At 34.1% G+C, this 26,145-nt stretch overlaps 1 protein-coding gene across 5 annotated transcripts in view; it reads right to left on the bottom strand.

Moving 5' to 3' along the window:
* Clec5a (C-type lectin domain containing 5A) overlaps window positions 1–26,145 on the bottom strand; it is a 52,086-nt gene that overhangs the window by 9,687 nt on the left and 16,254 nt on the right. For 3 of the 5 annotated variants that reach the window (XM_013159026.3, XM_063250626.1, XM_063250628.1), the window contains 2 exons: window positions 579–821; window positions 24–122 (listed from right to left, as the gene is read on the bottom strand). In XM_013159026.3, coding sequence (XP_013014480.1) covers window positions 24–102 — 79 coding nt within the window. In that variant the 5' untranslated portion in view covers window positions 103–122; window positions 579–821. Of the gene's footprint in view, window positions 1–23; window positions 123–578; window positions 822–10,864; window positions 11,017–12,536; window positions 12,676–26,145 lie in introns of those variants that run through there. The other 2 variants (XM_003475332.4, XM_063250627.1) reach the window with 2 other exon arrangements.

The following is a 26,145-nucleotide window of genomic DNA, read 5'->3' on the forward strand; positions in this document are numbered from 1 at the left end:
TAAGCAATCATCTGAATACTCACAATACAGCAGAAATAAGGTCACTCCAACAGTTTTAAGCACCACTATGATAAGAACAGAGATTATCATGTGCCAGTTCATTATGAAGGGAATTCAGAAACCTATGGAGATCAAAACAAAATTATTAGAATCTGGGACCAAACTTGCTCCACTTGCCCAGGACTTACCCCAAACTCTTGCTCAGAGATCCAAATGGAGACTTAGAAGGCCCAAATTTGCCCAGAGTGTGGTTGGAAACTTGTGATGATTAGAAGCCTTTGATTTTGGGATTCATCCCTTAGCCCTAGGCTTAACCTTGTCCCTGTTTGTGTCTTTTCAAGCTGTGGAAAATTGAATCCTCTCCTGTATTTCAAGAATTAGTGATCTTGAAATGACCCTTGCTTGTAAGAGCATTAGTTTGTAATCTTGACCATACTTACTTAAGTTGTTGAAGACTCAGTCTTCAGTATGTCTGCAGTAGAGGTGGACAGAACAGGCTTCTCTTATAGTCTTGGCTTTGGGGCAAGGGCTAACAGTCTGTGCAGAGAGGACAGACCGGCCGACAAATAGACACTCACCTCTTTTTCTGGAAGGCTGGAATGTCTTGCAGATGGAGGTTTAAGGCTTGGTACAGTGGACACAGGCCCTTGTCTCTTGAGAGTATGCTTCTGCTCACGGAGGTACCCTTCCTTCTTCACAGTTGTGTGTCCCGGCAGCTTCTATGAGTGAATACTTCTTCCTGATCAGTGTTCTTGCAAAGGAAGTAGGCGGGGCAAAGAGAGGAAGGGAAGGGAGCCTCCAACTCCTTAGGAGGAGGGTTCCTGTTAGGAGAAGCATAAATGGGGAACATTTCTATAATAATTTGGAAAAGAATTTGGAATATCTCAACGGGGACTCACTCTTTTTGTCTACTTTCCACTGCTGCTGGGGTATGAGTTGGCCTCCTTAACATGGTCTATGGGTCTTTGTGTGTTCATTGTTGCAGCCAGTATTGTTGTGTGCTTACCCTGCGCCACTTACAGGCACCTGTAATATGTGTCCTGGCTCTGGGCTTGTCATGAAACCACATCTATCTTAGCATCATTTGCTAGCAGCACTGAACTTACTCCTTTATTTAACTTTTTACTTATTCACCTTACATACATTGATTAAGCACATGTACACAGTACTAAAAGCATCACTTGCACAGACACAGATTCCTAAATGCTCTCTTTGACTAAGTTATCCTGACTCATATTTCAGGTCTCAGTGTAAATGCCACTTTTATTCTGGAAATTTTCTTGTCAGTTCTTCTTTAGGCATTGCTTAAACTCCATGATGCACTGAATTTCCATGTACTTGTTCCTTGGAAATGTCCATCATGTGATAATGTGCTTGTTGCTCTGCTCTGCAGACTCTTTGAAGCCATGAAGGCGGGGGCTGCTTAACTTCTCACTGCTGTAACCCCAGCACATCCAAAGAGTGTGGAACACTGCACCGTGCACCAGGCTTCTAGGCTTGCAATTCAAGCCTTTGTTGTGAAAGTATGAGAGACTATAAAATAGGTGTGGATCCTTGATTAAAATTTTGTCTTAAATAATTGGTATTAAGTGTGGTTTGTGGTTATAGTATTCACAATGATAACTAACTACACCCTTAGTCTGTAAATAGTTAATGTGTATGGCAAATGCTGTATTATTTCAAAGTAAATTGCCACTTAGATGATGCAACAAGAATTCATAGAGCACACAGAAAATCCACCTTCAAAGCAATGAGTAGGTCTCTCTAGCAGAGCTCTATGATATACACCATAGCTGAAATGGTGGAAAAAATGTAAGTGAACATAAACAAAGTCAGAAAAAAGAGATATAGACCTAGATGAATTCTACTGTTTTCTTTAAAAAAAAAAGATAATAAAAGAAAATAATTCTAGTGGCCTCTGAAGAGAAAAATATATGAAGGAAATAAAATATTAGATTTGTTTTATATTTTTGTAAAAAATTTTAAATGCTGTAAGATTGATGTAGAAACTTTATGGGTCAGAAACTAATAATAAAAACAAAGACAGTACAGAGTTTAATTTAAAATTGCTGAGGGCTGAGAAATGTGGCTGTTGGAAGTGGAAGTTTACAGAAGTACCTGCCTTTTTCTGTGTTGATACTGCACAGAGCCTGTCTGTGGCCTCTGGATTCCAGACCTAACTCTCCAGCCTGAAAGAGGAAAGAACCAACCCTTTCTAGTCTGAGAACTCAGTTTTCTTCAGGAGAATTCCACAGAACTATGTACTTGGCCTGTGTTCCATAAGTAAAAAATTATCACCAGGATAAAATAATGCATTATTGTATTTAACAGTATTCAACCCAAATTGCCCTTTTGAGAGAATTTGTTGCACAGTTCTGACTTAGTTCCTTATCTCTTATGAGCAAGTGCTCACACAGGAAAGCCCAGTCTATCACATTTCATTAGAAAGAGGCTGAGAATTGGAAGCAGAGGTCGTCAACACATGACCCACAGACTGCTTTCTGTGTGCAGCCATATTTAATGTGATCTAGTCAATGTTTTCAAAGATTTGGATCAACATTTTGAAATTCAGGAGGTTTTAGTTGACATCCAGATCCCTGAAAGTTCTCACACAATGGAGGACACGTAACCACAGGCCAGCCATCAGCAGGAGCAGGAGTCTGTCTTCAGTTATGCTACCTAGATGCTGCCTATTGTCGTGCTTGCAGAGCTGGGTTTTCTTAAAGCAGAGCAAGAGTTGTTTAATGTCATGCTCTGTCAAAAGAAGGAAAATAAAAGATAATTACACCATATGTGTTCAGAACAAAGGTTCAAAATGTATTTCTTGTGAAAACTAGAAATATTTTATTTACTGAAAAAATGCAAAATGTGGCTTTTCCAAGAAAGGTAGATAAAATATTTTTATGAAACAAATTACAGAAAAATTGCCAAAGAGAAAATATCCATGACAAAAAATTAACTAAAAGAAAGAACTAGACTTGCCATTTACTGGAAATAGATGATGCTATTATTCAAAAGGAATCATAACCTTTTGTAGATGAAATTTTTCTCAAAAAATTGTCTATAGAGTAAAGGAAGCATTACAATGCTTTAATGGAATCCAGTATTGAAAATTTATTATAGCTGGAACTACTGCTGCTGAGAATATTGCACATGGTTAAGAATTGAAAAGTAGACAAAATTACAAAGATATAAATAATTCCAATCAGGTAGCTATGTTTATATTTTTCATGATAACTAGCTATGAAAAATTTTATACAGTTGGTGAATTGTTATGCTACTCATGATATATGAGTACTTTGCTAAGGAAAGCTTCAATATTTTACTGCAGAAAGGTCAAGTGAGTAACTATGACTAGAGAGACTTCTGTGATGGCACATCTTAAAGCCAGTCTTGCTAGTGAAGCTAAAACCACTGTGGCAACATTTCACAATGATGAAGAACTGAAATCTGTTCATTGCAACAGTCACCAGAAAACACATTGTGCTAATGTACAAGTACTCACGGATGTGGTAATTAATGCTATGCACCACACATACTTGAATACCTGGAAAATCTACTGCTTTGTGTAATACATTGGATTCACAATGTGATATTCTGTTGTATTCCATACAAGTATGAATAAACAAAAGGAATATAGATATGCAGATATTTAAAATGTCCTATACTTCATTGACTGAAGGACACATTAATTTTCACTTAATAACGTTAAGTGAGGTTGTATCATAGTCCAGTGATGGCAAATCTTTTAGAGCTTTCAATGATATAAACACTGTAACATGTGTGCCATAGCTTTGCCACAACTGCTATAGTTGATGACAAAAAAGTAGTGTGTAATACAGCTGTCCCTTGATATCTTTGGGGGATTAGCTCCAGGGCCTCCTCTCCCACAGATATCAAAACCCATTTATTCTCAAATCCCTTATATAGAATAGCATAGTATTTGCATATAATCTATGCAATATTCATATATATAAATATATAATTTTTACTTTTATTTTTATTAATACATGTTTGCAATATATGATGATTGCATTCTTCATGTGGAGTTGGTACATGTATATAACATATCTTAATTCATTTTTCCATCCCTTTTCTTTCTCCTTCTTCCTTTCTCCCTTAGTCTCTTGGTTTCTGTTCCCTTTTGCAGAAAGATCTATCTCCTTGTTTCCTATTATTTATCTTTTATTTTGCTCTTTAATTATATTTTCATTTTTTCATATAAAAGAAATCATGTGATATTTAAGATTATGTGTCTGATTTATTTCACTTAACATTATGGGCTCAAGGTGCATCCATTTTCCTACCAATGACTCATTTATTTTTCTTTATGGGAGTGTACTGCTCCATTGTGTATACATACCACATTTTCTTTTTCCATTCATATGTTTTAAAATGTATAGATTGCTTCCAAGATTTAGCTATTATGATCTGGCTGTTATGAACATGGGTATACATGTATCATTATAATATGATGTCTTCAACTCTTTCAAGAAGATACCTAGAAGGGGAATAGCCAGACTAAATGATATTTCTATTTTTAGTTTTTTGAGGAATCTCCATACTGATTTACATAATAGTTGTACCAGTTTATATTGCTACCACCAATGTAGAAGGATTCTTTTTTCCATGCAGCATCATCACATTTGTTATTATTTGATTCCTTGATGAATGATAGCCATTTTTCCTGGAGTAAGGTGGAATTTTCATGTTGTTTTAATTTTCAATTCTTTAATAGACAGAAATATTGAACCTTTTAAAATATACTTATTGGCCATTTGTACTTTTTCTGAGACAAGTCTGTTTCATCAATCATCCTTAGATTACTACAGATATAATTTCACAAATGTTTTTGATTGGAGATTAGTTAAATCCACAATGTAAAACTTATGGATACAGATGACTATTTTAATTGGCAGAGTTTAAGTTTTTTTTCTTAGTGATAAATAATAGATGTTATGGTTTGTGTCTGGATGGTCCCCCAAAGCTTTATGTAGTCATGGAGGCAGGCTTCTAGAATTTTTGATTGATCTTTGGTCCAATGCTGAGATTATGTGTGTGAGTTCTACACCTAGCCTGGTGTGAGTAGCCTGCATACAATATAAGGGAAGGAAAGAAGCTTGTTCTCGCACTCCTTCCATTTTGCTGTTGTTGCTTTTGCTGTCTTCTGGCTGCTATGAACTGTTGCTTTTTGCCACATGCAACTCTGCCTTGGAGCCAGAAGGCAGACTATGAACTGGAACCTCACAAACTGTGAGCTAAATAAACTTTTCCTCCTTTAACTTTGGGTGTCAGGTATTTTGTCTCAGCAATGAGAGAAAATTAACCAAGACAATAGGCATCTCGGAATTGCTGGCAGGTTAGATTTTTGTGAAATATGATAATAAAATAATACTATAAATTTAAACTTTATAAAATAGATAAATATCTATGCAAATATAGCTTACCAAAATTGACCCAAGAAACAAAGATCTGAAGTGTCCTAGCAAAAAGTTGCCCAAGAGTTTGGAGAAATATGTAAGAAAGTGTTATCTGTAAGTGGCAATTTCAGTATTAAATGCAAATCTGATCTTTCTTTTTGAGCACTTTTTCCCCTTTCATTCTCACAATATCTATTGTATATTTTGGATCTTATTTACTCTTTTCATTTTTTTAAACTAGAAGGGAAACATTATAGGTATATATGTATACATATACATGTATGTATGTATGTATGTATGTACAAGATAGATAACTTCTCTGCTAATTCATCAAAATGAGCAGTTTGTGTTTTCATTGTTTGATCATTTTCTGCCAGGCCTAAATCTTGTATTCCGAACAACTGCTTTTAAGATAACCATTTGCAATATATTAACTAGTGTTAATTTTCTATTTTTAAAAAATTCTGTATAGTTTTTTCCTTTTTTATTTTTAGAATTAAAAAAATTTGAAATCACTTTAAAATTATAACTTACCCATAATAATCCCACAAATATATGGGGTACAATATATTGTTCTGATAAATATAAATGCTGTATAGTGACCAAGTCAGAGTAATTACCATATTCATCACCTGAAATATTTTTTTGTGGTGTTAACATTCAAAATTTTTCCTTTCTTCTAGCTATCATGAGATATACATTTTATTATTGCTAATTGTAGTCAGCTGATTGTGTAACAAAACATCAGAGCTTATTCCTTATAATTATGGTATGTCCCCACAAAGTTGTAGTTCAGAGTTTGCAGCCTCAGTTGTTCGAGGATTTTTCCTCAGAACATAACTAATAATTGTTCACTAAGACTGCCTCAATTTCAGGGAAATCACAAACATCCTTTGCAGTTGTGTGTGTGTTTCTGGGAGGTTTGCAAATAGCTAATCTGAGAGGGTTATTCAGTTCTCTTTGCTGCTAATTGGTTGCTTCCTTGTAATCCATCTCCAGCAGACATACTAGCATTTCCACTTTATAACAGCATGTAGTTATCCCTACTGTTCTCAGTTTTGTTCTTCTTCGAGTCCTGAGATTCCTAAGATGTTGCAAAATGCCCTGCACCTCCTAAGACTTTATTACTGGAGTATTTTATTAAATTAAATTACATAACTGCAGGAGAATTACATAACTGCCCCATGAATTTCAGGGGTCTGCTATATAACTTTGTACTTTTTGAGCAACCTCTCTTTATTTCTCTCCATGTCCCCCAACTTTCCCCAGACTGTTTTGCTCTCTGCCTTTATGAAAACAGCTTGTCAGATTGCACACAAAAGTGAAATTATACTAATAATTTTTGTGTCTAGCTTATGTCACTTAATATAATGTTTCCCAGCTTCATCCATATTATCACAAAGGACAGGATTTGAATTTTCTTTATGATGATGTCTGACTGATATATATATATATATATATATATATATATATATATATGTATATATATATATGTCTTCATATATCTATCTATGTATCACATTTCATTTATTGATTCTTCTTTTGTGAATACTTAGGCTATTTCCAAGTTGTATGTGTATAAATATTCATAAATATTCATAGTGGTCTTTGATCCTTTGTATTTCTTTTTCTTTTTTTTTTAATTGGTACCAGGGATTGAACTCACAACCGCCTGCTTGCAAGGCAGGTGCTTATGCCACTGAGCTAAATCCCCAGCTCCTGATTCTTTGTATTTCTCTGATATCAGTTGTTACATCTTTTTTTTTTCATTTTTCCTACTGTGTCCTCTTTTTCTTAGTTTAGCTAAATGTTTATTGATTTTATATTTTCAAAAAAGCATTTATTTTTAAAAATTGTTTTAGTTTTTTTCTTTTAAAATATATTCATAGTGTTGTAATCTATGAACTAGAGGTTTACCAACTCATATACTCATTAGTTCTTAAAAATTAATATAATTGGTAAAGTTAATCAATCACACTTGCCAGAACTATGTGGGACTCTTCTTTAACTGAAATGAATGCATAATTAAAATACGTATGTTATTAGAGATAATATATTCAACTCATTGTAAAATATATATTATTAAGTTATGTTCAATTATTACATTATGCTTTCTTAATTTTATATATCTTTCATTAGGAACTGGAAAGATAACATTTTTTCTTTTGCCTATTATAATTTCAAGTTAATTACCATTGTACACGGTAATATGAAATACAGAATTTAACCCTTGATTTTTTCACTAGAAGCAATGTTTAATGTCATTCCTCTTCATAATGGAAAGTAGTTGTTTCTGTATGTTTACTTCTAAAAAGATAAACTGTTTGACCAATAATTTTGAAGTCAGAGTACATGTTAGAATTTACTCTTTCATTTTTCAATCTTAGAAACTTACTTCATTTTTGAAGAGTAATGTTGGCATATGAAAAAGATTAGATTATTTATTGTTAAATATTTTCCAAAAACCATATTTTCTTTGGAAATCTAGTTATAAAATTGCATCTCTGTAGGTGAGTACTCCATCAAAAATATTCAAGTTCTTAGCTTGAATGTAATTCAACAAAATGGGCCAATTCTATAATTCAGTTTTTAAAATATATCATCTAATGATTCAGATGTACAAAAAAGTGTGAAGGATGATATAATAGTAATAAAGCATATATTTCCTAAGCCAAAAACTAGCATTCTAACCAAATCTCCCTCTGTATTACTCTTCCCCCAGTAGTAATAATGCTTTTGAATTTGTTAATAGTAATTCTTACACATTTCTTCATACTTATTTACATATTTACATACATGAGTGACCCTATGTGACATGTAATTCTGTTTGATCGGAGTACAACAATGTATTGGACAGTATGAATTTCCCTAAAACTTGCTTTTTTTGCATTCAACAATAAGTTTTTGAGGCCACTTGATCAATTTCACTATTAGATAGCATAACTTTGCATGAGTATACAGGTTAAGCATCTTTATCCAAAATGCTTGAGACCAGAAATACTTCAGATTTTTTCCAGCTTTTGAAATATTTACAGATATCTAATGAATTATCTTGCAGATGGAACAAAAAGTCAAAATGCAAAATCAATTTATATTTTACACATAGCCTGAAGACATTTTATACAATATTTTTAGTGTACTTGCATTTCAATTTTGACCATCGCATGGAGTCACATGTGAAATTTTTCATTTATGGCGTCATGTTGATCTTCAAAACTGGATTCTGGTGGATTTTTGATTTTCACGTTAGACATGCTCAATTTTTATTACAACTTATTTACATTTACCTACTAATAGATACTTTGGTGTTTCAAATTCAGTCAGCATTTGAGACAATCTTTGCAGTTATCAGACACTGTAAATTCAGAACCTTCATATTCAACCAATGACTAAATGATCATGAATTTGTCTCTAAAAGTTAACATCCTAAAGCAAAATGTAGCACAGAAAAATATCTGTATTTGATACTCAAAATCATTGTTTAAAGATTCAAATGGATAACTAAACTATGAATATACAATTGCTCCCTTCCATCTAATGTTTAGACAGGCTGTTAGGGGCACTCACATACCACCTTCTCCAGGAAGCCTACTAAAAAGTTCAATAAGCAATGAGATCAGAATGTCTACAACTCCAAAATCCTTAAAGATTATAGATGGTCCATTACATTCGTCTTGTTTCCTTGGAGTACATGCATTTATATGCATGCTTCCACAAAGATTTTCACTGTCTTCCTGCTCAAACTATAAGATGCCTGAAGAGCTCAATTGTTTCTACAATTTGGGAGATGCTAGACCTCATGAAGATGACACATCTTTTCACCACCAATTCTTTTTCAGTTTCCTTTGCCTCTGCTTGTGGCAAGATACTTCCCAGATATAAACAGCATGTTTGCTGCCTGATTAAAAGGAGATGATCTGTGATGCATGATTTTGGGCAAAGTATAATTGCAAAGCTAGTTTTGTATTTTTAGGGCCTCTTTTGTGTGGAAAATTTCAAGGTTGACTCCAATATCATACTATCATCACTCTAGTTTGCTTTAAAAATCACATCATTACAGGCAGTATTTAAGTGAGTAGCCCTGTTAATGGACTAAATAAGCCTTTATTTAAGTGTAATCATAGACATATTAAGTTAAACATGCCTTTCATGCAAAATATGTCAAGAAGAATAAAACACACCATGCAGGAGACTTCTAACAATAAGCCACCCAGATCTTTTGTGCCTTTTTTTGTTTTTCTACGAATTAAACTTCTATTTAGATTTTCACTGAGTCTGGGCAGTTGTAAGAATGATGGTTCTTTTCTTGGTTCACACTTATTCCTTTTCTATGAATCTGTTTATGGAATTCATTGTTCTGTTTATGTGATTTTATGGCACTGATTATAGCATAGGCCTTTTTGTTTGCATGTGACAGAACTTTAATTCAAACAAATTTAAGTCAAAGTGGGATATATTGACTCATGGTATCTGATAAAGCCCTGAAGAATGAGCCAAAGCAGGTAAGGATTTCACTGGGGTTGCAGATTAGTGGCAGAGCAGCTGCCTCACATGAGTAGAACCCTGAATCTGTCCCTTAGCACCACAGAAAAACATAAACCAATCAATAGCAACAAAATTGCGAACAAAAATGAGTATGAAGATAGGTAGATTTCTAGTCTATCAAGAACTGAATAAAACCAGATTTTGCGATAAGGTGTGATCCAAAACTATGGTAAATGCTTAAATAAAAAATTGAAAAAAACTCATTATAGTAAAAACCATATTGCTGTTAATCACCCTCAAAATTATCTCCCTCACTTTGAATGCACTAATCCCATCATTTTTGCCACTTTCTGAGGTATTTCTGGAAGTCTGCTTCGTGGTATTTTGTGGCTGTCTTAAGGTCCTGAATGGATTAAAAATGTTTACAGAAATTTCTATCAAATAAAACCAGTATGATATATCTCCTCATTCACTGAATCTCATATCATGCAACTTTTGGTTCTTCTCCCAAAGTCAAAATGATTGTGAAAGGTAAATATTTTGAATCAACTCAAAACATTTGAGGCAGCCACAGAAAGACACAAAAGAAGACTTTCAGAACTGTTTCAGAAAGTAGCAAAAATAATGGGATAAGAATGTTTGTAGTGAAGGGGAGTATTTTGAGGGGATTAATGGCAATGTGTCTTAATGAAATAAATTCTAAAAATTTTGGACATTCACCATATTTTTTGATCACATCTTGTAGATCCACTTTTGTTTCTTCTCATTTGTGCTGTGGCAAGAAATATAGTAGAGAAAATAGCATGAGAAACTGCTGGGTTTTCATTCTACACATTTTTCTTAAAGTTAGAAAAGTCCCTAGAATATACTTTGATGAGGCTGGAATGAATCCATCAAATATAGTAAATGATAGGATCATGGAAAACATCTTGGTTGAAGCATGAAGGAGGTTCCATTACCTTAGGTGGAGGTAGTTGTTCTTAGAAGATATGCGAATGGAACCTCTAGTTTTAGTTTTCTGAAGAATCTCTATACTGATTTCCATAGTAGTTGTACCAACTTATACTCTTACCAACAGTAGAGAAGGATTCCTTTATCTTGGGTGAAAAACCTAAAGGATAAAGAGGAACAAAATAGAGGATAGATATTGAAGTAGGAAGAGCTTGTTCACATAGGAAGGGGAATGAGGGAAGGAGGAAGTAAGAAAAGGAAAAGGGATAAAAAAGAATGGAAGGAAAAATGGAAATGAAGTTTTAGTGAATGGAGAGGTGAGGAAGAGTTGAAGGGATGGAAAGGGAATGGGAAAAAAGAATTAAAATATACCATGTATAAGTACAAATTCTACACAATGAATGTGATCATTATGTATGGCAAACATATATAGATTTAAAAAAAATTGAGATGTGCTATGCATGGTATCAATTCCTCATGAGGAATGTAATCATCATGTAATTCAAACTTACTGATAAAAAATGAAGCCAACTAAAAAAAAGAAGGTAGGTGATTTTTGAGAAACCTGTTCCAACCATCCTTATTTTACATCTTGCCCACTTTCTTCTCTCAGAACTCTATGCTTTCCAATCTTGCCAACATTTTCCCTCTGCCTTTATAACTTGAGTCAAAACTTACAGTTTTTTTAAGCTAGTTTTTCTTTTCACAACCACAAGTCTATTTCTAAGTTTCCAAAAGTCCAATGTGAATTTTATTTCCTCTTTTCCAAAACTCAACTCATGTTTTCCAACTGTAACACTGCAACTCAATAATAATCAGTTCCTAACTATGTTAACATTTCTCCTAAACTAAAGCCAACTTCCTTTCTTAACTTCTTTATTTTCAGTAGTGATTGCATCATATTTCCACTCTACACTGAAATTGTTCTTGGTTCTTCCTTCTTTATCCACCACTATATCATGTCACTATTTAGTGTTTTTCCAATGCTGTCTCATATCCGTTTTAACTTCTCCAATCCCACCACCCCCATCCTGGACACAGTCTCCTTTTGTTCTAATTACAGTGTGAATGAATCAAACATTTTGCCTTCTCTTTTTTAAATTAATCTACACAAGGTTAGCACTTAAATCTTTATGAAATTTGCTCTGATCATGCCTGTTCCTTATTTTAAGAAGATTAATAAAAGCTTTAACTTATATATTTTTGTCTTGGCCATCAGACTCAGAGCCTTGTGCTTGTCAGGCAGAGCTACATCCCTGCCCCAAAAACATCTTAACTGTTAAATTTGGTGCCATAAACTGACTTTCATCTACATTTTATTCCTCTAAATCTTGGTCTGTGTCACTTACTTGAATTCTATTGAATGTGGTCACAGATTCTGTTTATAATAAGATTTTAAATACCTAATTAAATATAATTTCATTATTATTTAAATATTTCTATGTATGTACAATATTCATCAACTAAATTGAGGATTCTATACCAAACAAACATTTTTTATTGTCTGCATCACCTTAACGGCCTAACTGGAATTTGCTAATTCTATCTAATTGCAATTCTGCTGCTGCTATCTTTTGTTCATTCTTTAAAATACTTTCTTTGAGAAATATGTATCAATATAAAACTCAAAGGAGAAACTCATTAGGGATTTTTAATTAAGAAAAGTTTAAAAATCCTTACTTTGAAATACAGGAGTTTTGAATGGCTCTTCACCAGATAGCTTTCTCAATGTGGACTATGAGTCTTAGAGCAGTGACCCAGGCTGAGGGAAATGCATTCAAAGTCTAGGTCAGGAAGGCTAGTTGTCCTGTCATAGGGAGCATATAGAGAATATGTTAACGCAGGATACAAAGCCACAAATTCCTTAAAGAATTCAGTGTCAATTCTTTATTGAATTAAGGGTCTGGGTGATATTAGAGGTATAAGGGTTTGTGTTCTTTTTTAGACTTACTAGATGGGTAAATTATCAAAATAAGTACATTCTGAGGTCTAGTCAGCCTAGACATTCAATCAGGACTTCAAGAGAATTGCTTGTAGGTGTCCACATACCATACTACATCATTTCTGGTGTTCTTCAATTCTTCGTATAGGTCAAAGCTTCTATTTGGTGTAATTTCCCTGCTTCCAGGAAAAAAATTATTTAACATTTTATGTAGTATAAGTCTGCAGGCTGCAATCTTTTTAATATGTATATATCTACATAAAAATCTTTGTTGAATCTTCATCTGATGTTAAACCTTTAACTATTTTGTGGAAATAACCTCTTATCCTGGGTTTTCTTTTGGCAGGAGATTTTTGATTATTCATGCAGTTTCCTTATGAGTTATGTCTATTCAGATCTCTTTTGATATTGAGTCTTGTGTCCATTTCATTTTAGTTATTCAATATACTCATATTTATAATTCTTATTTCTGTAGAATCAATAGGAATGTTTTAATTTTTATTTCTGATGCTAGCAATTTGAATTTTTTCTTACTTTCTTAGTATATCAGCTAAAATTTCTCAATATTGTTGTATTTTCAAAGAATTATCTTTTGGTTTCATTGAATTTTCTCTATACCTTTTTTCTGTTCTCTAGTTTATTTATCTCTACTCAAATCTTCATTATTTTCCTTCTGTTAGCTTTGTTTTTTATTTTGTTTTTTCTTAGTTTTTGCAGTTGTAAAATTTAGTTGTTGATTTTAGACCTTTCTTGCTTTTAAATGTCTTTAAAGCTGTAATTTTCTTCCATCTGAGCTTTTTAAAAAATGTTTGTTTAAAAAATTTATTTTCTCAGTACCTACTAGTTATAAAGACTTTGGGAAATATACCATATACATTGATAGTTTTCATTGTCTTATTTCTTCTCTTCCTCTTCCATTCTTCCTCCCCCAATATCCTCCTTTTATCTAGTAATCTCTTTTTTACTTTCTGTCCTTTGAAATATACCGAAGCAATTCAAGGCTTAACATTTTGTCATATCTTCTGAAATGCTTTATGTACACTAGAGAATAACATATATACTATTGTTGGGTAGAATACTTTGTATATGTCTTGATGATATGGTTGATTTCTTGTGTTATGTGAGTCCTTTATCATTATTTATTGTTTATCTGGTTGTTCTATTCATTGTTAAGTGTGAGGAATTAAATTCTCCTACTATTAATATAAACCTATTCTCTCTAATTTTGTTTTTGTTTTCTATATTGTGATGGTCTATTATCAGGCTCATGAATGCTTATATTTTCTTTATTGCGTCTTTTATTAGCATATGATGTCTTTGACTCCTATAATTTGAAAATTTGCAGTCAATTTTATTTGTTATTATTATAATCATTCCAGCTGTCTTTTGTTAATATTTGTGTCTTTTTCCATCCTTTCACTTTCAATCTGTATGTCTTTGACTTTAAAATAGTGTCTTGTATATAATATATAAATTATGTGTTTTTATACATTCTACCAATGTCTGTCTTAGTTTCACCTGTTTAAATTTAAAGCAATTACTAATAAAAAGGACATCTATTGTTTTACTTTCTGTGTGACTTATGGCTTTTCCCCTCTTTAATACCTACATTACTATCTTTTGTATTTAGTCACAAGTTGTTTCGTGTTTTGTAATGAAGTCATTTCCTTTTGTGTACATTCTATATGTATTTTTTTATTTAAGGAGAAAAAGAAAAAAACAGAAAAAGGTTACACATAATACAAAATTTAAAAAATAAACAGTAAGAAATCACTAGTTAATAGATTACATATTCTCATCTTAGAAATAGTTGTTCAAGTTACAAAATTGAAGCATGTAAAGTGAACTTTCAAACAGTGAAAGTGCAAACAGTTTTGTTCAATGATTCAAAAAAACTCAGTAATATGGTTTTTATCTATCTTATACACTTAAACATGTATGCAGTTATAACCTTTAGAGCACTTTCTTTTTTTTTCTTTTGTAGAATGACAATTACACATTTTGGATTTTATTACTCCCACAGTTCTTATTACGTTTTTTTGAAGAGAGTAAAACCAAATGCGACGTATCAGAATAGAGTCAGTCAAATCAAAAGGATGGACCTAATAGATAATGTAAAAACAAAATACAAGGTGATCAACAATGTTTACCATACTGCCTCTTGCTATTTTATGAATTTCCAGTTATAATAAAATTGAACAAAACAGTAAAGAATAAAACCAAAACATTGGAGACTTTACAGGACTTTAAAAGAAGATAATAGTCAAGCTTTGAAAGATAATAATCTCCAGCCAAGATTGAGATATCCTGCACAACTGTCCCTGGAAATTGATGGAAAAACAAGGTGCTTTCAGGATAAAGAGGAACTGGGGGAATTTGCAACCACCAATTCAACCCTACAGAAAGTATTGCAGGATATTCTAAAAAAAGAAAAATACAAAGAACCCAGAAATGGTGGCGGGGAGGCCACAATGAATGGAGCAGAGAACAAAATGAAGAAGACAAACTGACAGCTACTGACAGAAAAAGAGCTCAACAGAAATGAGACAGAGAAGATTGGATGATAGGAACAGCTATTTTAGAGAAAATGACATCTTAATAGGTAATACTGATTTAGTATCATCTTGTTTTGAAGTCTCATCTAGCTTTTGTTCTTCTGTCTCCAATGGTCTAAACAGGTTGTATCTTATTGGATTTTATTATGTACGATAGTATAAGCAAAAACCTTTTAAAGACAAGGAGATTATACGAAACCATTGTTCATTTTCTGTTAGTCAATTCTAAATACTCTGTAATGCTGTCATTCTCTTAAATGGTTTTACATTGTTTTGATATACTTAATGCTACAGTATATGAAGTTGTACTCAAGGACTTCAAGGCAAGAGTCAATATGGTAACTACTTTTAGGTCGGAATTATCTGGTGGTGAAATACTATTCTGCTTAAATGGTTATGTTTTGATCTGCGCTGTTTTGCTGTTATGCCCTCTTTTTTCTCAATCTCCACTCCATTATTTACTCTTTTATTTTTAACCGTTTAATTAAAGGGAAAAAATAGCAGGATATAATATAGTAACCCACTTTGACTTTCTATTATCTTGATTTGAAGCCCTGTATTACTCTCACCATCTTGTTTTTGACTGATGTTCCCCTATTCTGTTTTGATGGATAGTATCAGGTTCGAAAGTTTAGGCATCAGCTGAGAAGATAATGAAATTCATTATAACGCCCATTCTCGTTGACTTTTATCTACTTTTGAAGACCTACAATGTCTCCAATGTTTTGGTTTTGTCGGTTTCGTTCTTTACTATTTTGTTCAATTGTATTATAACTAATGATATAGGCAATTCTATTAGAGATAGCGGGAGGCATTATGGTAACCATTGATGATCACCTTGTATTATGTTTTTATATTATCTATTATGTCCACCCTTTTGACTTGACCGATTCTGTCCTGTTATGTCTCATTTGGTTTTACTCTCTTCCTAAAAAGCAATAAGAACCATGGGAGCAATGAAACCCAAAATGTGTAATAGTCATTGTACAAAAGAGAGGAAAAGAAAGTGCTCTAAACTATATAACTGCATGTATATTTAAGTGTATAAGATAGAAAATGATATCACAGAGTTTTATTGGATCATTGAACAGAACTGTTTGCACTATCATTGTTGGAATGTCCACTCTACAAGCTTTAATTTTGTGACTTGAACAATTATTTTTAAGATGGCAATATGTAATCCATTAACTAGTGATTTCCTACTGTTCATTTTTTTCTTCTGTAAATCTGTATAACTTGTACCCTTTCACTTTTTTTCTTTCTTTTCTCCTTAAATAAAAAAAAAGAAGATAATAGTCAACCAGAATGGGCATCACAATGAATCTTATTGTCTTCACAGTTTTGCCTATACTTTTGAACTTGGTACTAACAAGCAAAGCAGAATAGGGGAAAATCAGTCAAAACAAGATGGTGAGGGCAATACAGGGTTTCAAATCAAGTTAATAGGAAATCAAAGTAGCTTACTATAATGTATCTTCCTATTTTTTATTTATTTTTCCCTTAATTAAAAAGATAAAAACAAAAAAGTAAATAATTAAAAAAGGGGGCTTGACATAAAAGAGGGCATAACAACAGAACAGCGCAGGTCAAAACATAACCATTTAAGCAAAATAGTGTTTTACCACAAGATATCCTGACATAAAAATAGTTACCATAGTGTCTCTTTCCTTGAAATCTTTGAGTATAACTTTGAATAATGTAGCACCAAACATATCAAAACACCATAAAACCATTCAAGAGAATGACATTATTACAGGGTATTTAGAACCAATTAACAGAAAATGAACAATGGTTTCTGTATAATCTCCTTGTCTATAAAAGTTTTTACTTGTATTATCATATATAATAAAATCCAATAAGATACAACCTTTTAAGACTGATGGAGACAGAAGAATACAAGTTTGATGGGACTTCAAAACAAGATGATACTAAATCAGCACTAGCTATTATGATGTTTTGTTTTCTCCAAAATTCCTATGATCCAATCTTCTTTGCCTCATTTCTGTTGAGGTCTTTTTCTGTCGTTTGTTGTCAGTTTGTCTTCTTCACTTAGCTTTCTGCTCCATTCATTGTGGCCTCCCTGCCACCATTTCTGGAATCTTGGTATTTTCCTTTTTTAGAATATCCTGCAATATTCTCTGTAGAGTTGAATTGGTGGTTGCAAATTCCCCTAGTTCCTCTTTATCTTGGAAGCGCCTTGTTTTTCCATCAATTTCTAGGGATAGTTGTGCAGGATATATCAATCTTGGCTGGAGGTTATTATCTTTCAAAGCTTGAATTATTTCCCCCCACACTTTTCATGATTTGATGGTTTGTGCCAAGAAGTCTGCTGTAATTCTGATGGGTGTTCTCTTGTAAGTGATCTGTTTCTTGTCTCTGATGGCTTTTAATATTCTGTTCTTATATTGGATTTCTGGAATTTTGATTATTATATGCCTGGGTGTAGCTCTGTTTGGGTTGTAGGTGGCTGGGGTCCTATATGCCTCATATATCTGAGTATCTTTACTATTTGCTAAATTAGGGAAATTCTCTTGGATTATTTCTGTGAATAGCTTTTGTAGTCCATTTGTTTGTGTCTCTACTTCTTCTTTTATGTTCTTAATTCTTAAGTTATAGATCCTCTTATCATCTTGTGTCTGTACTTCTTTTATGTTCTTAATTCTTAAGTTATAGATCCTCTTATCATCTTTTAGTCTTGAATTGTTGCTGTTTGTTTTTTTTTGTTATTTTAAAGAAGTTTTTCATTTCATGCTCCCATATTACAAATCTGACCTCTAGTTCAGATAATCTATCCTTAGTTTCTTTTGAGCTGTTATTCCAGTTTTCAATAGAGTTTTTAGTTTCCTGGTAATCTCTTTCAATCTGCTTCATGTATTCTATGTTTTTTCTATTTTCTCCATCAAGCAATTCTCCCCTTTTTTTCTGTTTTTCCATTCCACCATCTGTTTTTTCTTGGGCGGTGTTTAGCATTTCTCTAACTATTCTACTTATATCTTGCTTCAGGTCATTAATAACTTTATTCCTGAACTCATCTATGAGGCTCTGGAGATATCACTTTATGTCTATTGGGGCCATGTCTGATATTGTGTGTTTTTCAGGATTGGGGGCTGAGGACCCTTTCTTGTTGCTCCCTCTTCCCATATTTTTTGTTCCTTTTATACAACGAATATAGGAGGCCCAGTTTCTTTCTTTGTTGGTTACAGTTTGTTTGAATTGCACCAGCTAGGTGTTCCCGCTCAGTGCAGTGTACTAGGGAGACACAGACCTGGGCAGTCTATGCTGGGCCTGCCCCTCCAGGTCAACCTACCAAAGGCTTCACTGCTAGGGTGCACCTCCAGGCGCTGGGACCTGGTTTGGGCTAGCCTACTGGGTCTTAGTCAGAGGCATCACACAGGCCAGGCACTCCCCAATCCTGCTTGAGAGGGGAATATGTGACAGAAGTCACTACAACAACCTGTTCTGGCTAGTCTGCCCGTTCCCAAATATGTCCTTTGCTGAAGCCTCCTATGGAACGGTCCCTGATCCGCTCACTCACCATAGGTCGATGCAGGGCTCCCGGTCAGTCCTGCTCTCAACTCCATTCACTGCTTCCCATTCTCAGAGCTTTTGCGCCTCTCTCCTTGCTGTACTGATTGGGACAGTGCAGTGGCTGCAGGAAATTCAAATCACAGCTTCCAGTGGCATGGGCTCTAGCTTCCATGCTGAGACCTTATCTGTTTCTGTTATATCACCAGGATTGCATTTCCAGTTGGTTTCTCTTAGTTTAGTTCGTTCCTGGTTCAGCAAAATATATCTCCCCTTGCTTAGGATTTCTCGCCCGGCACCATTCCTGGATTTTAAGTGCAATTTTTCCGAGAGCCTCTGAAGCTGCTGCTATCTATCTCCATGTTCTCCTGGAACTCCCAAGCCTGGAACTTTCATGGCGCATGGCCCGGCTTCAGAGTCCTCCAGGGTCCTTTCCATGCAGCTCGCAGCTGACAGGAATCATACAGTAAGATGGTCAAGTCAGCTGGGGCAGATCCCGGCAAGGAGCCCATGATCAAATCTTTAGTGCCATGACACAGGAAGAACCTGCCTGCCCTTTATATGTGTTTTTTGAGATTACACTTAATATCCCAAAGTTATAACTTTCTAATTTGAATGTAACCCACTTAAACTGCTCTAGCACAAAATTCGGGTGCTCTGACTCCCTTTTAGTTGTTCATGCACAAAACTACATCTTTATGCATTGTATGACTAAAAAAACCACAATGTAATTATTGTTTACCTAATTTGTATTTTAAATTATGTAAAAAACAATATGAATTACAAGCAAAAGTTACAATAATATTAGTGTTTATAATAGTCCATGTATTTACTTTTATTGAGATCTTTATTTCATCATATTACTTTGAATTCTTTATTTAGTGTCTTTTATTTTAGCCTGCAGGACTCCTATTTAAGGATTTCTCATAGGGAAAATCTAGTTGTAACAAATTATGTCAATTTCTATTTATTTGAACTTCCAAGGAACAGTTTTGCTGGATAGGTGATTCTTGGTCAATGGTTTTTTTAAAGCACATATGACAGAATGAGTATATTAATATCAGTCAAGGTAGTCTTTGAGCACTATGAGAAATAAAAAAGATAATAAAAATAAAGAGTTTTAAAATTATAAAAGAGTTGGTTCATCAAATAAACATTTTAATGGCAATAAATATGCTAAGTATCTAGTATCAGATCTTCAATAAGTGTGAAGAAAACAATGATAGATCTAAAGAGAGGGGTAGACAAATCCACAGTTACAGTAAGTGATGTTTTTACACCTCTTAGTATTTGAGATAATGAGACAAAATATCTGTAAGAATATAGAAGATAAGAACAACACTATCAAACCTATAATTAGTTATAAAGCACCACACTCAACAACTACACCCTTTTTTCGGGTCACGTAGATTATTCATGAATATAGACACTATGCTAAGCAATAGAATAAGTCTACATACATTTCAAAAAGTAGAAATACTACAGAATGTTTTCTGATGATAGTGAAATTAAATTAGAAATCAGTATCAGACATCTAGTGAAGTCCTCAATTTTTGAAAACTAAGTAACACAATTATAAACAACACACAGACTAAACGAGTATAAAGATAACTAGATAAACATCCAAATCAAAATGAAAATGCACCATATTGAAATTTATGGGACTTCTGGGAAGATGGTGGAACAGAAAGCAGCAGATTAAACAGCCTCTCTGAGAGAAACAGTCCAGATTCTGGAATACAGAATCATGGGATGATGAGAAGGAAGTGGGTGCTCTGGACCAGGAAGAATCTAAAGTGAGAATTGAAGCCCACAGAGAGAGTAAAAAAAGAAAAACTTATATGAAGAAGAAGGTGGTAGCTGGCGGCTCCTTTGCCTGGAGCCAGTCCCACTGTGTGAGAAGAGCCGTTGGAACCTGCAGGTGCACAGTCATGGTGATGATGGTGGCTGGTAAGCCCTGAGGCCTCTGCAAAGAGACCAGCAGTGGAGGGGAGCAGCAGACGTAGAGGACTGCATTGGCTGATGGTGAATGTAGAGGGCTCAGTTGTCCTGAGAGAGAGAGAGAGAGAGAGAGAGAGAGAGAGAGAGAGCAGTTGGCTGGAAGCCATTTTGGAGTGGGACTGGATAAGCCTAGAACCAGAACTGTGGCTGGCATCCTCCAGGAGCTCCTAGCTGGGAGCAGATGGTGGAAATTGCTTGGACTGAGCCCTGCCCCCACACACATTCCAGCAGCCATTGCTGAGGTTCATCACTGATAACCAGCTCTGCCTGGAGGCAGCAGCCAATCCTGCCCCTGTGTGCACTCCAATGGCAGTGATGTCTCTCTACAGGTAACCAGCTCAGTCCAGAGGCAGCAGACAGGCCAATCACCTGAGCTCATTCCAGCAGCCATCATCAAAGATCCCCCTGGTAACCAGCTAGGAGGCAGTGGCCAGTCCTGCCCCCACATGCACTCCACCAGCCATTGGTGAGTCAAAGCAGGCTGGGAAAAGCAGCATACAGCCCTGAATCAATGCACCCAATGGTCACTATCAGGTACCCATAGCCAGCAAATGGCTAGAAGAACCAAAGTCTCACTTCAGAGAAATTGTAGCCAATATGGCAGGTGCCTGGGACCCCACTACCCACTTGTCCAGAAGAACCCAGGAATATGTAAAGACAAAGAAGCAAAAGGCAGACTCTGGCCTCCAACCAAAGCAGAGCTAGTCAAGGATATGTAAACATGGAAGAGATTGGGAGTGATATACCTGAAGTTTCTGAAGTGATAGCAACTGAAGTAAAGAAATAACTTCATGAGGCTATAAAAGAAATTAAAACAGAAATACTGTCTCATGTAAAAGATGAAAAACATAATAAGAGAATTGCAAAGCACCTCAAACAAAGGAAGACATAGATGGAAGAATAGAGGAGCATAGGAAAATGAGGGAAACCTTGAATGCATAATATAAAAATGATTTAGAGTACATGCAACATATTTGAAGAGATATCCAGGAAATTAAAAACTCCTTTGACAGCTAGCAAAAGCCACATGAAAGAAACTAAAGACAGAGTTTCAAACCTTAAAGACAGGTTTGCAACTTGAAATTGTGGAAAGAAAGATCTCTTAAAAATAACAAGGAACCAGGAGGTAAAAATTCAGTGGCTGCAAGATAACCAAAAGAAGCATAACTTAAGAATAATAAGTGTGAGTAAAAAAACAGGGGTCAACACAAATGACATTAAAAATCTATTTACAGAAATAATATCAGAAAACTTCCCAAGCTTGGTAAAAGGAAGTGATATTCAGATAAGTGAGAAATATAGAACTCCAGCTAGGCATAGCAAAAATAAATCTACACTGAGATATATAATAATCAAGATCCCAGAAATTCAACACAAGAACAGAATTGGATCTTATTAGTCTTTCAGTTTTTTAAAATTATTTTTTATACTATGGAGACAATAAAATTTTATAAATGTGAGTTTGATTTATTTCTCTTATGAGTATGCCTCAAGTTGCCTTCATTTACCTGTGAAAGCCTCAGGTTCATCCTTTTTATAGCTGGGTAATATTCCATTGTATTAAAATACCACATCTTTTTTTATCCATTCTGTGATTGATGGGCATTTGGGTTGTTTACAAGATTTAGCTATTACAAATTGTGCTGTTATAAACACAGGTGCACATATATCACTGTGGCATGACATTTTCCATTTTTCTGTAAAAATATCCAGAAGGGGAATAACTAGATTGAATAAGACTTCCATTCCTAGATTTTTGAGAAACCTCTACATTGATTTCCACAGTGGTTTCCCTAGTCTACATTTGCACCAACAATGGAAAAGTGTTCATTTTTCCCCACAGCCCTGCCAACATTTGTTATCAGTTGATTTCTTGACAGTAGCCATTCTTTCTGGAGTGAGACAGAATCACAATGTTGTTTTAATTTGAAGTTTTCAAATGATCAGTGATGGTGAACATGTCTTCATATATTTATTTTCCATTTGTATTGCTTCATTTGAGAAGTACATGTTCATATCAGATGCCCATTTTTGGATTGGGTCTTTGAATTTGGGGATCCTGATATTTTTCAGTTTTTCATATATTCTAGATATAAGTCCTTTATCTGAGGGACAACTGGTTAAAATTCTTCCCCTGCCTGTGGTTTTCTCTTCACTCTGTTGGTAATTTCTTTTGAAATGTTTTTAATAAGAAGAGATCCCAGTTGTTGATTCTTTGAAGTACTTCCCGTGCAGTTTTCATTTTGTTCATAAACTCTTTGCCTACTTCTATGTCCTCAATATTTCTACCTACCTTGTCCTCTAGTAGATTTAGTGTTTCTATTTTAATATTTAGATCTTTGACCCATTTTGACTTAAGTTTAGTGCCTGGTGATAGAAATGGATCTAGTTTCAGTCATTGACATGTGGAAAGAAAATTTTTCCAGCACCATTTATTAAAGAGGCTATCTTTATTCCAGTGAATGTGTTTAGCCCTTTGTCAAAGATAAGATGGCTAAATGTCTTTGTTGTTGTGTCTGCATCTTCTAATCTGTTCCATTGGTATTCAGATCTGTTTTGTTGCCAGGACCATGCTGATTTCATCACTGTAGCTTTGTATTATAATTTCAAGTCTGGGATTGTGATGCCTCCTGCTTTGCCTTTGTTACCCAGTGTTGCCTTCTTTGTTCAGGTCTCTTCTGTTTCCAAATGAACTTTAGGAATATTTTCTTTCGATCTATGGTATTTTGATTGGGATTACATTAAATCTATATAACAGATTTGGAAGCATGGCCATTTTCACAATGTTGGTTCTTGCTAACCAAGAGCAAGGGATATCTTTCCATTTTCTGACATCCTCTTCAATCACTTTTTAAAGAATACTACTAGTTTTCAACATACAGGTCTTTTACATCCTTTGTTAGATTGATTCTGAAGTATTTCTTTGTTTTGGATGCTATTGTGAAAGCTGTTATGATTTCTCTCCCAGTGAGTTTGTTGTTTGTGTAGAGGAATGCTACTGATTTTTGAGTGTTGACTTTGTATTCAGATACATTGCTGAATTTACTTATTAGCTCTAGTAGTCTTTTGACAGAATTTTTGGGATCTTCTATGAAAAGTATCATGTCACCTGCAAATAGTGATAATTTAACTTCTTCCTTTCCTATCCTTATTCCTTTTACTTCTCTCTCTTGTCTAATTGCTCTCACTAATGTTTCCAGTACTATATTGAATAGGAGTGGTGATTGCGGACCTCCTTGTCTTGTTCCTACATTTTAGAGTGAAAGTGTTCAGTTTTTGTTCATTTAGAATAATGTTGGCTATTGGTTTGTCAGATAAGGCTTTATCAGATTGAGGTAGATATCATGTATTCCAAGTTTCTGCAGGGTTTTTTTTTTATCATAAACAAGTGTTAGACTTTATCAAAGGCTTTTTCTATCTGTATTGAGATGATCAGGTGATTTTTGTCCTTGGCTCTGTTAATGGGGTGTATTACATTTATTGATTTACATATGTTAAACCATCCCTGCATTCCTGGGATAAATCCCACTGGGTTATGATCTTCTTGATAATTTGAAGCATTTGATTTTCCAGTATTTTATTGAGAATTTTTGTATCAATGTTCAGTAGGAAGATTGGCCTATAATTTTCCTTTTTGGCTGAGTCTTTCTCTGTTTTTGGTATCATAGTAATACTTGCCTCCAGGAATGAGTTAGAGAGAATTACTTCCCTTTCAATTTCACTGAAGATTATTGGTATTAAATCTTCTCTAAACTTCTTATAAAATTCAGCTGTGAATCCATCAGGGTCTGGGCTTTTCTTTGTTGGCAAGTTTTTAATCACATTTTCACTTTCAGTAGCTGATATTGGATTATTCAAAATTATTATATCTTCTTGATTTAGCTTTAGTAATTCATGTTTCTAGAAATATGTCCATTTTCTCTGTGGTTTCCACCCTATGTGAGTAAAGACTTTCAAAGTAGGCATTCATGATCTGAATTTTCATGGGATCTGTAGTAATTTCACCCTTTTCATTGCTTATTACATGAATTTGAGTTTTTCTTTCTTTTTCTTGATAAGATTGGCTGAAAGTTTATCAGTTTTGTTTATTTTTTCAAAGAACCAATGCTTCAATTCATTCTTTGTATTGTTTTCTTATTCTTGATTGCATTAATTTATACTCTGATCTTTATAATTTCTTCTCTTCTTTGAGCTTTTGCCTTGACTTGCTTTCTTTTTCCCCAGAAGCTTGAGGTGTAACATTAGGTTGTTTATTTGTGCTCATTCTGTCTTCCTGATATAAAAATTCATTGCTGTAAATTTCTCTTAGGACTGATTTCTTTCATCCCACATATTTGCATTTTAATTGAATTGTAGGTATTTAATTTCTTCTTTAATTTAATCTGTAACCCATTGGTTATTCAGGAGGTTGTTATTTAATTTCCATGTGTTTATGTAGGTTTTCCAGTTTCTTTTGCCATTAATTTCAAATTTCAGTGCACTATGTTCAGATAATATGCATGGGTTAACTTTAACCCCTTTGCATTTACTTAAGCATGTTCTATGGTATGTTTTAGAAAATGTCCCATGTACAGCTGAGAAGAATGTGTATTCGGATGTGGTGGGGTGGAACATTCTGCAATGTCTAAGTCCATTTGTTCAAGGTTTGATTCAGTTCTGTTATTTCTTGGCCAACTTTTTATTTAGTTGATCTATGTCTTTGTGACAAAAGGTTATTAAGATCCCCTGTTACAATTGTGTTATTGTATATTTGTTCTATTAGTATTTGTCTTGTATAGTTGAGTGCTTTTATATTTGGTGCATACATATTTATTATTGTTAGCTCTTCCTCTTGAATTTTTTCTATAACAAGTATGTAGTGACCTTCTTTGTCTCTTTTCATCATTTTTGAAGTTCCCATTGTCTAGAAACTGAATAGCTATCCCTGATTTTTTCTAGGTTTCTGTCATGTGGAATATTTTTTCCATTTTTTGACTTTTAGTCTATGAGTTTCCTTTTGAGTCATATGCATTTCTTGTATACAGAATATTGTTGGATACTATTTCTTGATACATTCTGTCAATCTATTTCTTTTAATTGGTGAATTGGAGGCATTTATATGATGGATATAACTGATACATACTGGCTCAACTTTGTCATATTGTTTTCCTGCTTTTCCTCCTTGCTTAAATGCTTGCCATGCCTGGTGGTTTATTTCTATTTTTGTTCTAGGCATTGTAGTCATTTTTGTCTCTAGTATGTCTTTCAGTATTCTTTGTAGGATTGG

Source organism: Cavia porcellus, unplaced genomic scaffold (genome assembly GCF_034190915.1).
Source record: "Cavia porcellus strain 051 isolate PalLab524CR breed Dunkin Hartley unplaced genomic scaffold, mCavPor4.1 scaffold_6, whole genome shotgun sequence".
Lineage (NCBI taxonomy): Eukaryota > Metazoa > Chordata > Mammalia > Rodentia > Caviidae > Cavia > Cavia porcellus.